This window comes from Epinephelus moara, chromosome 12 (genome assembly GCF_006386435.1).
Source record: "Epinephelus moara isolate mb chromosome 12, YSFRI_EMoa_1.0, whole genome shotgun sequence".
Taxonomy (NCBI): domain Eukaryota; kingdom Metazoa; phylum Chordata; class Actinopteri; order Perciformes; family Serranidae; genus Epinephelus; species Epinephelus moara.
The window spans coordinates 17,879,077-17,895,441 of NC_065517.1; the positions used below are offsets into that span (position 1 = coordinate 17,879,077).

Consider the following 16,365-nt stretch of genomic DNA (forward strand, 5'->3'; position numbering starts at 1 on the left):
TGTCTGCCTGCAACAAGTGACATCTCGTGATGTTTCAGAACGCTTTTACGCTTTTTTCCGTTTCCACTGTGAAAAGTTGTGGATGGTATAGAACCATTCTGTACCGTCCCCATTTTTGGTCCCCCCTCTGTTGGGACACCTAGCACACAGATCTGGTACTAAAAGGTGGAGCTGTGAACACTGCAGTCTGTTGACTGGTCAATAGAGGACGGTCACTCTGCTCAGGGCTGAGTTGTGTCTGGTTTTGAGGCTCATGTAACCACTGTTCATACTTTGGAGAGTTGTATTAGTAAACTGTAACTATAAAATGAAAGGATGAAAAAATAACTGAATTCACTGGGTCGACTGCCGGCAACTTTTAAGGTGGAACGTTTACTTATAATGTTACTCAGTGTATGAGTTGACAATGTAAATTCATCAGCACACTCACTGTGACAACTTTGACTGTTACTTTACTTTTTATTGTCTCTCTTGGACACACACTTTTAGTAATGAGTTGGTCTCGCTCACCAGACCTTTCTCAAGAAAAGAAAGGTCTGGCTGGGCTGACTCTCACTTTAAGATTGGAGGAAAAAACGCCCCGGCTGCTTGTATTTCTTTCAACCAATCACAATCGTTCTGGGCGGTGCCACAGCAACGGTGCGCTTGCAAAAATATTGCTGGGGGGAAACAGGTTTTGGTGTAACACGCCCACAAAAATATCGCCTACAGGACGCGAACCATGGCAGAAAAATGGCTACATCCCCGCAAGATCAAACACCGCAAAAGTTAGTAAAGGACGTGTTGAAAACGGTTGAAAACTGCTACACAACCGGAGGTGGTAGGGCGGGACTTCAGCGGGTGGCTCGTTCCGCCCAATGAGAGGCTGATCTATGCAGAAAACTTCCACCCACTCAGACTAGTAATGAGTAGATCCTCAAGAGTTTAAAAATATATATTAATTTCAGCTGGATTATGTGATCTGCATATATTCTAATCCTCGCTCTGAGGGGGAAAATAAGCATTTTGGATTGTTGTTCTTGTGGGCTCCAGCAACACTAAACCCCTGAGCTTGCCTGAGAAGGACTAAATGCACAAATCTGCTTTTTTTAAATATCCCATGGAGAGAGACTCTCACTGCAGCCTGTTTTATTTTGCCTCGTTCTGTGGATGATAAGCAAGGTGCAGATTGATAAAGGAGGAAATAAAGTGAGTGCTGGACAGAGCAGAGTGACAACAACCCCGCCCACATTTAAGAGTACTGTTTGCAGTGGAAACGCTAGGGTCTAGGTACCATGTCTGAAGGGTTACTGTTGGTTCCAAAGGTACCATATCAAAGTGTTTGATGGAAAGGGGGCTTTATAATAACAATCTGAGCCTGTCTGTGGTGACAATAATAATAATTTAATGGACATACAGTGACAGTGTTCAATTGCCCCATGTGCTTCCATTGCAGCCTGTCCCATAGCTGCTGCCCGCCCGCTCAATATTGGACCAATGTCAAAAACTGTTGTTCACATCTGTCTCTTTGACCACTTTAGACGAGGAAATAGGGTCCAGGTTGAAAAATGCCTAAGTTACCCTTTAAGTATTTTTTTTGTCACATCAGAAGATTGGAGCTGCAACATATGATTATTTTCATAACTGTATAATTTTCTAATAATTTCTCAATTGGTGTAAAAATGTCAGAAAATAGTGAAAAATGCCCATCACAATGATATTGTCCCCTCTCTCTCTCTCCTCAGTCTCATTAACCTTATAAGAAAACCTTATGGGAAATGGTTCGATGGACTTTATTGTGTTTAAGGAGAAAAATCCATGTTGATTTTTATCAGGTAAATTGCAGAGGAACATTCTAGTTCAGTGACATATTACTCCAGTAGCTATAACACTAGGGCATCAGAAAAAATTCCATACGTACTTGTATTTGAACGTTTTTTAATTTTTCTGCCCATTTTGACCAGGACTCCCTGGCAGAAGAGATACTGTTTCTTAATGAGACTTTTCTGATTTAAATGAAGGATAAATACAAAAGAAAAATTCTATAATTTCTCCCTTATGTCTTCCTTCACACACCTGCAACTTTGTGTGAGCACTGTGTCACTTATTCACGATGGCTTCTCCTTCATCTAGTGTGGCTTGGGTTGTACCTGGTATGTTTGGCAGATGGGTTAATAGTAAGTGTCTCCAAATGTCTCTGTGCAACAGTCCAAGACCCCAAAGTATTCAGCTTATTCTCACATAAGATCAAATATTCACATTTTAGAAGATGGAACCTGTGAATTTTTTTAGTATTCTAGCTCCTGATAATCACTGTGCAGGTGCAGCTAATTGGCCCTTTTAATACAAGTTGAGATATATTTATTATGTATAAATAATAAAACATAAATAAATAATGATGGTTGAATTCAATTTAGCTGCTTCAATTCCAGGGCCCTGGTATTGTGCATTTTGTCTTACTGGGACACTTGCTAGGAACAGAGGAGAGTCACTATTGTGATGTGTACCATCTGTGCTTTTCCCGTTGACTGCTTTGAAAAAGGCCCATTTTCAGAGCAAGAAAAAGTAGCAACCCCAGAATTGAGTGTCAGTGTGGTCATCGTCACACTGTTTAATTCCAGCAGTTTGTAAGAAAAAAACATTACAGCGTATACAAACATTAGAATCACTGCATCTCTTTAGAGTGCTAATATTTAGCTATGTTACATTCGACTCAGCAACATGCCAACGTGATGCACCGCAGAGTCCATAAACTCATATGCGACATTCTTCGACAACATTCTGATATAATTTAACTGCATCTATGCAAAGTTGAATTTACACAAGATTCCTAAAGCGCACTCACACACTGCATGTGGCTCTGGTGAAGGCATGGTGGTGCTAATATTTACACTCTGTTGTCTGGATGTTAGCGTCTGTAGTCGTCGTTATGATCATAAGGTTAAATCACAGATGTGGGTTGAAGTATTTTACTGGGGGTAGGCCTCAATCACCATGGCATGACCCTGGAAAACACAACAATACATGTTTGTCAGGTGTGAGTTGCAGAAGTGTTGGAGATATCGGCCGTAAAGATGTCTGCCTTCTCTCCGATATAATGGAACCAGATGGCACTCAGCTTGTGGTGCTCACAGCGCCTAAAAAATACTTTTGAAAAACTCAACAGCAATGTCTCTTTCCAGAAATCATGACCTGGTTACTCAAGATAATCCACAGACCTTGTTGTGAGCAGTTGCATGTAGGAACCTTTTTTTTTTCCTTCAGAGCTACACCTGCCAACCGTATTACTGCCAGAAGGAAGAGTGCATCTACTCATGGACGAGAGGTTCATGACAGAGTGAGATGTAAACATTAATGGCGTAGTCCTTGGCTGAGCTGGAACGTTAGGATGCTCAGTGGTGCTAAGTGAGCTAACAGAAGAAGCACGTTTCCCTAAAAAGGTCCTACATGAAACTGCTCACAACAAGATCTGTGGATTATCTTTAGTAATCAGGAAATCGGGATTTCTGGAAATGTATTTTTTTTGGTGCTTTGAGCACCACAAGCTGAGCGCCATCTAGTTCCATTATATATATAATATAATATAATACAATATAATATAATATAATCTACAAATATATATTTTTGATTTCCGGTGATCTGTCCCTTTAAATTGTGAAAATCTAATTAAAGTTAAAAAGAAAAAGCGGCTTGTGTGACACTGCTGACGTCACCCAATAATTACCTGTCCTCCGGCAGCACAAGCCGCCACCAGTCCGTACTGTCCTCCCTCCTTCTGCAGCCGGTGTGCCACTGTGGTTACCAGCCTGCAGCCCGTGGCACCGAACGGATGACCCAAAGACAGGGAGCCACCCCACAGGTTAAATTTCTCCATGGGAGGAGTTCCAACCTACAGAAAGACACAACAAAGATTTTGTCAGGACTGATATTTACAGGGTTTCTTTCTGCAATATCAGAACTCAGCATTCACAGAGGCGGTGGATATAAACAGACACTGACGGTCCGGGTTAAAGTTCGGGTGAATAATTGAAAAGTACCAAGAACTAAGCAAAAACATCTCTTTTCTGATTGATGTTCAGTGATATTACTTCCTGTTTTTGTTTTACAGTACATGAGTTTTAAAAGTACAATTACACCAATACCAAATGCTTACATAAAATCATTGTTGCCTTTAATTTAGTCTGTGCAGAATGTTTATCCGTTGCAGTGTGAAATATATGACCAGCAGCTGTCTTTACCTTCGATTTCCTGCCCATGTAAGTCTGGGCGAACCAATCCGAGTCCATAGCCTTCAGATTTGCCATTATCTGGCCCTGGAAAACACACACAAATACATCTCCAGTGTTGCCATAGATACCAGAAAGAAAACACATTGATTTCCACTGATTCCAAAGTGCAGGATATGTAGTCGACCGGTCAAATCTTACTCCAACATTGATGCTCATGAATAACACAGGCCACAGTTGGACTGAGGCAGACACAGAAACTGAGAGACTCCAGTTTAATCACTTAAGAAATGCATATGTGTATAGGGCTGTTGAGGTAAAGGAATTTCCCCTGGGATGATTAAGGCTGGCTCATCAGCGCAACATGTGGTATTACTGCCATTATTTCATTGTTTGTTGTTTGATAACTTACTGCGAATGCCTCGTGGAACTCAAAGACATCGATGTCACTTATGCTCAAGCCAGCCCGTTCCAGGGCCTTCGGCGTACCGTATGTTGGCCTGGGGAGTTAAAAAGGGCCCCGTGTCAAACAGAAAACAGACTCAAACTTTTGGTATAAAACCTATCCTTACCTACACACACACACACGTACAGGAGGTTAAAACACACACAATGTTAACTAAATGTTGGTTAGCTTTTCTTCAGCTAAATTTGTGAACTCACCCCAAAAGCAGCTGATCTTTGGGGTCCTGGGACACATAGACAAAGTCTCTGTAAGGACACAAATACGATAGGATCAGCACATCAGAAAGAGCATCACTGGGGAAATTGAGACTGCGCCACCAAACAGAGAGGGTGCACATACCTGAGGTAGGCTTTAGGCTTGTAACCCATAGCCAAAGCTTTCTCTTCAGACATGATGAGCACAGCAGAGGCACCGTCAGTCTGAGGACACACACAAACAAGCAGTTTATTTAATGTGAGGGCAGTTAATGAGTGACGACAATGCTTCCACTTGTGAGAGAGAACAGTAGAAAGAGAGTCGGGGGAGATAGCTTCAGCAGGGCTAAACAAATCGTTTCATAAGTGCCCCAAAAAGTTACCAGAAAATTTCATTATAAAAGGGGAAATTTTAAAAATACAAAGCCAAAGTTGCTTTGCTTTTGCAGCTGGATGTGTGTGTGTAGCTTTGCGTGTTTGTTTTCAACTAAGAAGTCCACAGGTACCTGGAAGAGGGACCACATTACCTCTGTTTTGGGACTCCCTCCAGTGGCTGCCGCTACAGTTCAGAGTTGATTTTATGGTTCTCCTGTTTGTCTATAAAGCCCTGAATGTTGTGGCCCGTCCTATATCTCAGACCTCCCTAACCTTTATGCTACCTTTAAGTCCCTGAGGTCTGCTAACTTGAGGCTCCTGGCTGTCCTTCGATCTCACCTCAAGCTCAGGGTTGACCGCGTCTTTTCGGTTACAGCCCCTAGACTGGGAAACACCATCCCCCACCCTATCGGTTGGTTTTAGTTCTACTCACTAGCGTTTAAATCCTCTTGATATGGCTGTTTTTGGATCTGTGACTATGCCTTTGAGTTGTTGTTATGTGTCTATGAGGTGTACGCATCGATGTTAACGTCCATGTTTTGAGGGTTTTTTTGTCTTACATTTGTGATTTCGGCTACCTGCTCTGTTCTGCAGAGTAAACTGTTCAACTTGGGGTGTTTTTAAATGTGCTTTATATATAGATTTGACCTGACAAATAATCACATCTATGCTGATGGTGTTTTTGAGCCAGGACGTAGGAATTTAAGTACACAGGCTGCTATAGGGCATGATGTATATGTGTTTACCAGGAAGGAGGAGTTGGCGGCTGTGACTGTGCCGTGAGGTTTAATGAAGGCGGGCTTTAGTTTGCCCATTTGCTCCATGGAAGATGGGCGGATGCCGTTGTCCTTGGAAACAATATCACGGCCTGGTGACAACAAGCACAGACAAATGACATCAGCAATTTAACCATCAACAGCCATCCATTACTTTGTAATGTCATGTATCTCAGTTTAATGCGCGAAGCAGTGATTACCTGGCACTTTAAAAGAGATGACATCCTTCAACAGACCGGCATCCTGTGCCTGTTTGGCCAGACTGTGGGATCGCACGGCAAACTCATCCTGCTCCACTCTGGAGACGCCAAATGCAGCAGCCAGACGGTCTGCACTGTGGCCCATGGTTTCAGATGTGGAGAACTCGGCCACAGCGGGAAGCTACACACACATAATAAAAATGTTACAGGAGGAAATACTGAACTGTATGTCAAAGGTCTAAGAGAAGAAATCTGATTTCTGACACTGCAAATTAAATTTAACAAACTAAAACAGGTGCGAGCGCTTGAAGAGCCCTGTTATGCTCATTTTTCGGGTTCATACTTGTATTTTATGTTTCTACTAGAACATAAATGCACTTAATTTTCCTTATACTGTCTGTGCTGAAACACCTGTAGTCACCTTTTGTCTGAGATGCTCTGTTTTAGCGTCTGTCTCTTTAAAATCACTTTACTGTAATGCAGCCTTAAAAACCAGGAAAAGACGACACTTGCGACATGCAAAATCTAAGACAATATCTAGTCACACATCATGATGTCAATATAATATCAATTACTGCTCAGCCCTATCTCGGCGTCTCTGCACCATAGCCGGGGGGAATGACTATAAAGGAGAGTAGCGGTAGCGCCAGGAATATGATCTGAAATCACGAGAAAATTAGCAACATCTGCACCCAAGATTACATATTTCCCTGACGTTAGCATGTAGCTACATGTAGCAGTGTACATAATGTAAAAACTTGCAGTAATGTGCCTGGCGCAGGTGACCATATAAAGAAATCTGTCACGATATGACGTCTACTTGCAGCCAACGTAGAGAAGCAGAGTATTCACAACTGTCTGAAGCCTGAGGTTTTTGCTCACAGGAGTTACTTTTACATACGTTTACCTCATTATTTGAAACTTCAGCCATGTTTAATACAACCATCTGACATTGTAGCATTATATATGTAACAGAAAATGAGGAAATGCATTATAGGTCCCCTTTATGTGATGGAATACCTCTGGGGAGAGGTGTGCCATCCGGATGCTGCCAATCAGACTGAGCCTCTGGCCGAGGGACTTGGCTCTGTTCAAGGCCAGCATGGTCTTCCTCATCTTACGGCTGTGACGGATAGGAACATCAGACATAAACTCCACCCCTCCTGCCACAACAGTGTCACACTGGCCTGCAGCAATAAGGCCAACGGCTGGAGAGGAGGGTGGAGAACAAACAGACAGACAACAATTACACAAACGGAAACAACCCAAAAAAACATAGGACCAGTTTGTTAATCCCTAGTGTTCTTAAATGTAAGTGCCTTATGTGATGTTTACGGTTTTTTTATACTGATGTCTTAAACTCAGCTAGAGAGCTTGTTTGTTTTGCTTTTACAGGGGGTCAAAATTAAGTTGAATTAATTCAGCATGAAGCCAAAGTACATCGTTTAATTTCACCCGAGAGTCAATAAAAGCCCATAATTTACGCTACATGTCAAATGGAGGAGGCCTGCGTGGAGATTTCTCTCCCTGACATACCTGAGGTCATTGCCTGGTTGGAGGAGATGCAGGCCATGGTGACGGTGTGAGCTGGGATCTTGTCAGAGAAGCCTGCACCTAGTGCTGCCTGAAACCACAGTGAAAAATGAAGGAGATGCACACCAGGACAGCAGCTCAAAAATACTCCTTTGGTTGTAGAGCAAGTCCTGCTCCAGATACTATACTCATTTCGTGTGTGTACCTCTGTGTGTGTGTGTGTGTGTGTGTGTGTGTGTTTGTGATAATACCTCTCTTGCTACGTTGCTGGTTTTGACCTCCTGAATGACTGTTCCGTAGATGATGTAGTCGACCGCATCTTTGGGTATATTCGTCTTGTGCAGCAGACCCCTAGGGAAACCAAAATCGGATTTTTTAAATAACAGTAACACAAGAGACATCTTTCTTTTGCTTGTGACAAGACAAGAATGGAGGCAGAAAAAAAGCATCCTGTGAATTTATCACATGGCAACAGACAAAAGCAGACTGACAAACCAAACAACTGAAGCTCCAATGTTCCTGTATTTCTCCTGCTGTTTAAATTGTTGTGTTTCAGCCATTTTGAGATTCTTTGACGACTAGATATTACATCTGAAGGTCACCCATAATTCGTAGGGCCACAGTTATATAACGTCCATGCTGACCAGTAACAGCTTGTGTCTTTCTTACCATTCAAAACTGAAAGCATTATCATTGCATTTACCTTGGAAAACCAAGCATTACCAGATCTAGCCAGGTTATTCATTGTTAGCAATACCAGTTGACACGTTCCACTGTATTTCGACCATACAAGCACCGTAGCAACATGTCCACAGATAGAAGTTGGACGGTACTGTGTGTACTCTTTGTTTGGGGGGAAAAAAAAGAAAGAACACAAATGTTTAGGCTGTAGGCTACTGATTCTGAATCTACCAACACAGCCGCAGTCAGTCTATGTAGGCTGTGTAATCAGACCTGAAACACAGCGCTTCTCATCTAACCAATGCAGCCTTTTGAAAACAGACACGTGACCACATGCACGCACATTGTGAAAACCAGGGCGCCAAACGAGCTGAAGACGAAATGGAGCGGAGAAAGATTGCTTTTAAAATGAAGCCACTTATGGCTTATTTTCAGAACACCGGTTTAGACATTCACAGAGAGGAGGATGAGGGGGATAATGGGAGAGACTTCAATGAAGACAAGAGCGACGAAGAACACCCGGACCACATCCATGAAGAGGACGGGGTAAGCAAGGTGGAGAGGTCCCAGTCAGACAGAGTGTCTGAGGGGGAGGAGGGAGAAGGAGGCATCGGTGCCAAAAGGACAAACTTAAACGTAGAAAGTACGAAGAAAAAGTTCAAACACAATGCCCAGTGGCAGAGCACGTTTCCGTGGTTAGTGTTTAAGAATGGGAAAATGTACTGCAAATGGTGTCTTGCTCATCACAAGTTAGCTGGGAAAACGGCCTTTGTCACAGGAGATGCGCAGCTGAAAAGAGACACTGTGAAGAAACATGGCGTGTCTCGCAAACGAGCCAGGCGACCAGATTATGTAGACTGCTGGACAACAGACATTCTTGGCGTTTCAATGGACTTACCAAGGGTTGTTTTGTTTTGTTTTTTAATTTATGAACTCATACAATTTATTGTATACTTATATTTATATATTTATTTTATATTTATTAATTTAATAGATATTCTTAAACACATTTGCATTGTGTGTGTTTCCATTTTTGTGATGGCGAAGAGCCAGTCGTAACATTAAAAATTAATTTCTACAGGGTTAAGGTTAGGCTAAATAAAGTACTTTATTTGTTTGAAAATGTCCCTGGATTTTCATTGTGCTACTAAAAAATGTTGTGTGCTACTAAATTTTTCAGCATAGTAGCACAGTGCTACTTGGAGAGAAGGTAAGCGTCGAGCCCTGCCTAAGGGCGTGCTTCAGTTGAAATTTCCATCCGAAAATATGGAAGTTCTGACTTCCCAGAGCAAAGAGTATACACTATAATGAACACTATACATGTATATTGGGTCCAGGATCAATTGGAAAGTGTGATAAAGTGACTCTACATGTAATTTACTAACTCAAAATAGGGTTATGTTACTCATTATTGCTGCTTAGTGGCCGGTGTTGACTAGAACTCCAGTATCAATGGGCAGTTCATCAGAACAGCTACACACTGTCAGCAGACTTTACCGCGGTTTATGGTGTTAATCAAAACTCTGATGGTGGATTCATTTGTTAGCACTGTGGTAACATTAATACAAAACTAGAATTTACGCCTTGTGGCTGTATGCCTCTGCAAACCAGCCAAGCTGCAGTTAGAGTTTACATTCATGTCTGTGACAACATGGATGCTTCACACGCATCTTCCCCCCCACAGCACAGAAGTTCTCGACAATCAGCAGTTTCAAGGTGGGAACACAAGATTAGTGTCACCAATTCAGTATCTGACCAAATGTCTCCCCTTCTGTTCCTGAGTTATGGCCAGAAAAGTGTTTTTGCAGAACATTATGATGTCACAGTGAAGCTGACCTTTGACCTTTTATATATAACATGTCATCATTATGTCCCGTTACAAATTAGTGTATGAATTCTTGAGTTATGGCCAAAAGCATGTTTTGTGAGGTCGCAGTGACCTTGACCTTTGAGCTTCAACCACCAAATTTTCATTAGTTCATCTTTGTGATCAAGTGGACGTTTGTGCCAAATTTGAAGAAATTACCTCAAGGTGTGCTTGAGATATCTTGTTTACAAGAATGGAACGAACAACCCGGAAACATAATGCCTCCAGTCAAAGCTGTCAGGCACCGAGGAAAAATAGGAAGCACTTACTGCAGAGCTGCTCTGGCCAAGTCATGGGGCATTAGGTCAGCATATCTGTAAACACAAACCAGAAAAGTTTTACCCTCAAACTGGGATTATCTCTCTGTACAAATCATGTGACTACAGGTTTTCCTTCTTCCTAAAGTTACGGTGGTCAGTGAACTTAGACACAAGACAACAGCCGATGACGTACGTGGTTCCAGACAACAGGAATGGGGTTCGAACTCCTTCCACCAGAACGATGTTCTTCACACCAGGCCGAGCTAGCGTCTTTTTGCTCTTTGTCTGAACTGAAAGACAATTAAGACAGCAACAGGCAGTTAGACTGACCTGAGGAATCACTTTTAGTACCATCTAAATATCAAATTTTCAACCATTTAGAGGTTGAGAGGTCCTTGAGAGGATAGTTTTGCACAGGTTCTGTCCAGGTAAATAAATGTCTTCTCACATAGAGGCTTTCGATGTCACTGATATCCACAAGTCTATGATCTGGATTTTTATGTGAATGGAAGTAAAGTCACTTAGAGTAACGACTTACCCTGAGCCTGAAGTTGGGCCGTTGTACTGAGGGAGCGTGCCCCTGAGACATAGAGAAAAAAGATGTTGGTGCTGTATTTCTGACTATAGGTGTTAAGACCCATCAATATATCGATTCAACAATACAATATCATCGCTGCAAAGTGAAAACATCGACCTATATCATCATCTTTAAGTTACACCTTACGCCAAAAGTCTGTGTTGCCACCAAACAGCAGCAGGCGGCAAGCAGCCGAGAGAAAGAAGATGACGATAACATTATTTACTCTGGAATAAATCAGCAGTGTGGAAATGTTTTCGATGATGGGAGAAAATACAGGTAAACAGACAGAGCACATGCTAACTTCTCACTACAGGAACATTAGCTGCTCTGTTTCAACAATGCTGGCCTGAAATTCAACCATACCGTTCTGTAGCATGTGATTTCAGCAATGAGCAGAGGAAAACGCTGCAAGCCAGTAGGCTAATTTATGCAATGTAAACATGCTTAAGCGCATAATGGGTGACTAGCAAATAACAACCAATTTGTCTACTAACTGTGACAGTTATTGCTAAGCTGGATTTCCTACTTTTGTTAAACAATGTTGTTAATCCATGTTACTTGGCTGTTGGGAGAAGTTTGCCTTCAGGGTTTTAAGCCTGACAACCTTAAGTTTTAGGAAAAGATGATGGTTTTGGTTAAAATGAAAAGATTTCTTCCAGAGAGTGCTTTCTGTCAGAAAACCCTGAAGGTTAACCAATCCCATGTGCTGTTTTATGTGTGTTAGTGGAGTCAACTGACGTAAACTTTACTGCAATTATTATTTATGTGTCGTTTTTATCTTTAATGGCCAAAAGCAAAAAAGAAAGGGGGGCAGCTTCCCTCTGTAACATAATGTGTTATATGGGCAGATGATATCGCGTCATATCGATCGCAGGCCCCTTCACGGCATCAAATCAAAATCATATTGTGGCAGACTTTGTGATATCAGCAAATATTTTATTGTTGTCCAAAGAATCGATATAATATCGTATCGTGATGAAACTGGTGATTTACACCCCTGTTTCTGACTCTGTTCTCTTGTTTGATACATTTTTCCATTGCTCTGGCAAATATTGGAGTATCTGAAATAAATGTTACTTTAGAAAACTTACCCAACCTCACTGCCCAGGAAGGGCTGACAGAGCAGCCCCGCACTGTGTTCAGCAACATGGAAGCCATTATGTGCTACACAGAAAGAAACAAACTATTACTGCAAAGTTATAACCAGGCTTCTGATTTACATAACATTTTAAAAACTGAAACACTTTCTGTTTTAGCAGTGTTGCTTTAATGAAGGAGAAAAAGGAACTATTTCCATTTAAACTGGACCGCAAACTACCTGTTGTTTACTTGCGTATTTACATTCTATGCTAATTTATACTTCTACTCCACTACCAGAGGGAAATATTCTTTCTTACTGAAAAACATTTATCTAATACTTGTAGTTAGTAGTTACTTTGTATGTTAAAAAACATACATTATTATATGCTTTTAAGATATAATATGACTCAATACAATGTTACCAATATACCCGGTAGTAGACTATACAAAAAAAACGTCTTCACATTAAAGAGCTGCATCCTTTAAAAAAAATTGTATTAATATTGTATCTTGACTATAGTATCGTAATAATATCGTATCGTGATCATCTGGTGATTCCCATCTCTACAAACTGCAACCTTTAAATGCTCTTGGTACATATTGCTCATAATCGACCTGTGCTTTTATGTTAATAACGTTTTGAATTCAGGACCTTTACTTTTAATGAAATATCTTTAGATTATGGTACTTGTATGGACTTTCTTAATACTTCCTCCACCACATAACTCACCAAAGACCTTCAAAAATATAAGTCTCTGCTCTGTTCCAGATTTTCTCATGTTACATAACAATTGGGGTTTTAATTTTGTAAGGATTTAAGCTTAAATGAGAGGCCTAATATATATAGGTATAATGTTTATGTGTTTTATAATGTGGGACATATGTCACATCATTGACGGTCACTCATACCACCCCCCTCCCAGGCTCTGACCCTTCACCTAGATTCCTATCCTGGAGAATGACAGAGACATAAATGCAGGAACACGGTGCACTAACAGGGTCTTAAGTGTCTACACATCGATTGAGTATTTGGAACATTGAAATAAAGTTTACAGCAACCAAAAAACACATTACTGAAACGAGCTAAACAGGCAAGTAAACAAGATGTAACGTTAAGCTAGTAGAGCTAACTTTATGTAGCTACATGTCCATTCAGCTGTTACCTACTCCGCTGTGTTCGGGGTGAAGAAACGCGTTTGCAGAGTTCATATCACGTCTTAAGCTCTTACTAGTTTTATTATAAATAATGACTGTTGTGGCTCACCTGTCTTTGTGTTTTGTCTTTGCCGATACGTCTTCCCTGTCAAACTATCGGGCAGGCTCAGCGGCGCTACTGCACTGGACCCAGTGGACTACGCTTTCAAAGCCCCACGAATGTGTTAGCTGACCGAGGTAGCGCCTGAACAAAAAAACACAAGCCCGACAAATAAATGGCTTAATATCATTTGTAGCTAGTATTTAAGGGCTTTTAAGTTTATAAATGTCGACATTGGTATTTACAAAATATTGTTTTTTTAGATAAGAGGCAACGATTTGAGTACAAGAACATTTATGCTACGGCAATATTTTAGCGTGCTTTGAGGACCTTTTCCCGTTATGGACCACTCTTGCGCCCCCAACGGCGGGAATATTTACTGTGAGCGGTGGGAATATTTATTATTATATTTATTTATTGTGAGCGCCGGGCAGTGTGTCAATCCAGAGGCGTTTCTTAATACTCAAGTAATATCACAACAAAGAACAAAAATTCAGTCACAAGTAAAAGCGCTGCAAATCTGCCTTGAGTAAAAGTATATGGGTATTGTCAGCAAAATGTAGGCCTACTTAAAATGAAAAGTTAAAAGTCGCTACTCATTATGCAGAGTGACCCAATTTCAAGTGTTGTAATCATCATATAGGCTACATGAATATGTATTGAGTATTAATTGATCAATTTACACGTAGGCTACATGTAAGCAGCATTTAAATGTTGTCATGGTAGAACTAATTTTAGCACCTTTCACTAGTATACTAGTCTAATCTATAACAACGCACATCAACTAGTAAATATGAAACTTACAACATATAAAACAAACTATCTGAAAAGTAACTATAGCTATCAAATAAATGTAGCTTGAGTAGAATGTACAGTATTTCCCTCTAAGTATAAAGTAGCACAAAATGGAAATACCCAATGTACATACATCAAATTTGTACTTGAGTAAATATACTTAGTTACTGTCCATCACTGCATTTGTCTCATCATTATGCTTTCCGTCTACATTTTTATGGGGACTTGGTACATCTAGAAAAAAAGAAAAGTAGTTTAATATTGTATTAAGTCTAACATTTTATTGAAGTGTTGAGTTGTAGATTGTGGTGCTGTTGAACTGTACTGGATTATACTGACAGCAGTTTCTCATTTAGTCTGTCCTCACCAATATAAATGGGATCAAACATGTCAGATGTGAAGAGGAAAATTTTATTCAGCCACACTTCAGACATCAGGTATACAATTCATATCAGATAATCAATATTTAAAATGCTGTTGAATAAATACTACAATAAATACAATTAATCTTTAAATACAATAAATAAATTACAATAAATTCTTATTGAATGGTAAAAACACATAATACATACAAAGAACAATTAAATGAACAATGTTACAACATTTAATAATATAATAATATATCTTATATACTGAGACTGAATATTGCCAATTAGACATACCCCAAACGAATTACATTTCATATTTAACCACTACAGAGATATCAGTGACGAATTTCAAAAGGACTACCCGAGAGAGGCTGCTCTCGGTGGGGCAGCCTGAGCGCTCATACACAGGTGGGCTCTATATTAATACATCGACCACGGGTCTTAAGTTTGAACTACGCATGAAAACACTACATTCCGTGACAAAACAACAGTAACATATCGGTAGTTACGACTTACAATTGTGCGCCTTTCCCTCACTTGCCATTTCCGGGGTTACCTGGCTGTGTTCCACACAAGTCTGCTCCGATGCATTCCCGGTTAAAGGGAGCGTGGCGAAAGCAAATCCGCCGGACTGAACTTGTGTCACAAATCTACAAAAACAAAAGTCCGCACAAGAGCGCATATTGAGAAACGGCTCAGGTGAAGGGCTTCAGACAGTGATGGCGGTCAGTCGTGCAGCAGTTTTTTCCAAGTTTGCAACTAGCAAATATCCCTTACTGTCAGGTAGGCCTAGGCCTATGTGATACAAAATTAATAATGCATTTGGAGTTCGACTAAAAAAAAATTGTTTTAATTGTGAAATTACACAGATAATGTACAAGAGTGTGACTGTTTTATTTTATTTTATCTTATTTTATTTTACTTTAATTTATTCTATTTTATTTCATTTCATTTTATTTTATCTAAGGTGGTTGAAAACTAAAGTAAATTGTGAGAAATAATTGTATAAATAATAATATACCTAGTCCATACTCATTGAGTGCACAGTTGCCCACGTACAGTTTCACATTGTGTGTGTTTGGGATACAGGTCATAGGAGATTGCAGATTAAATTGTCAAATAAACCCATTAAGAAGATTAATGTATTCAGACAGTTTTGTGAATTTGATAGTACGATTGCTTTATTGAAAGTACAGTAGTACCATTGCCAATAGTAGGATAGTTAGTAGGCTAAAACTGTACATTAGTGGTTGAGGTAGCACGTTGAAAGACAGGTAGTTAAAGTGTTTATATGTTGTATTGACTTAAAAGTGGGGCGCACTGGTAGTTCACATGGGAAAGGTGCGGCTAGGCCTTGTTGCAGCGGTGGGGGTTGGAATCCGGCCTTCGTTCTTTAGGCCCGTTTCCACTGAAGAAGTTCCTGGTACTATTTGGGGGGCAGGAACTACTACAGGAACGTCCTCTCGCTCGGCCCTCTCAACCACCATGTCTCCACTGAGAGAGTGGAGTAGGAGGAAGGTTCCTGTAAAGTTACGGGCTCTGGATGTAATCGTTGTGCGACCATTTACCGGGGCGACGTAGGGACGCTGTTAGCTGATAGCCCTTAGCGGTGTCTCTAATAACTCACTAAATGGCCCGTGAAAAAAAAAAAAAAACAATCCAGCGGATGTCTTAGTTACAACATGATTGAGCTAACGTTAACTGGAGTAGTTTCATGTCGTATCCGACAA

General features: G+C 40.6%; 2 protein-coding genes across 2 annotated transcripts in view; one reads left to right on the forward strand and one right to left on the reverse strand.

The window, feature by feature from the left end:
* Positions 1-2,559: 2,559 nt before the first annotated feature.
* hadhb (hydroxyacyl-CoA dehydrogenase trifunctional multienzyme complex subunit beta) lies at positions 2,560-13,616 on the reverse strand. Its single transcript, XM_050057983.1, has 16 exons — positions 13,482-13,616; positions 12,229-12,301; positions 11,096-11,137; positions 10,751-10,847; positions 10,567-10,611; positions 8,001-8,100; positions 7,753-7,840; positions 7,237-7,424; positions 6,217-6,397; positions 5,987-6,108; positions 5,011-5,090; positions 4,869-4,916; positions 4,618-4,705; positions 4,218-4,292; positions 3,704-3,868; positions 2,560-2,984 (listed from the first exon to the last, which is right to left on the reverse strand). The coding sequence occupies exons 2-16, from the start codon at positions 12,293-12,295 to the stop codon at positions 2,949-2,951; spliced, it is 1,422 nt and encodes a 473-aa protein (XP_049913940.1). The 5' UTR covers positions 12,296-12,301; positions 13,482-13,616; the 3' UTR covers positions 2,560-2,948.
* A 1,738-nt stretch (positions 13,617-15,354) lies between these two features.
* Positions 15,355-16,365, forward strand: part of hadhaa (hydroxyacyl-CoA dehydrogenase trifunctional multienzyme complex subunit alpha a) — a 25,764-nt gene continuing 24,753 nt past the window's right edge. Inside the window, 1 exon segment of the mRNA XM_050057982.1 lies at positions 15,355-15,418. Coding sequence (XP_049913939.1) covers positions 15,355-15,418 — 64 coding nt within the window.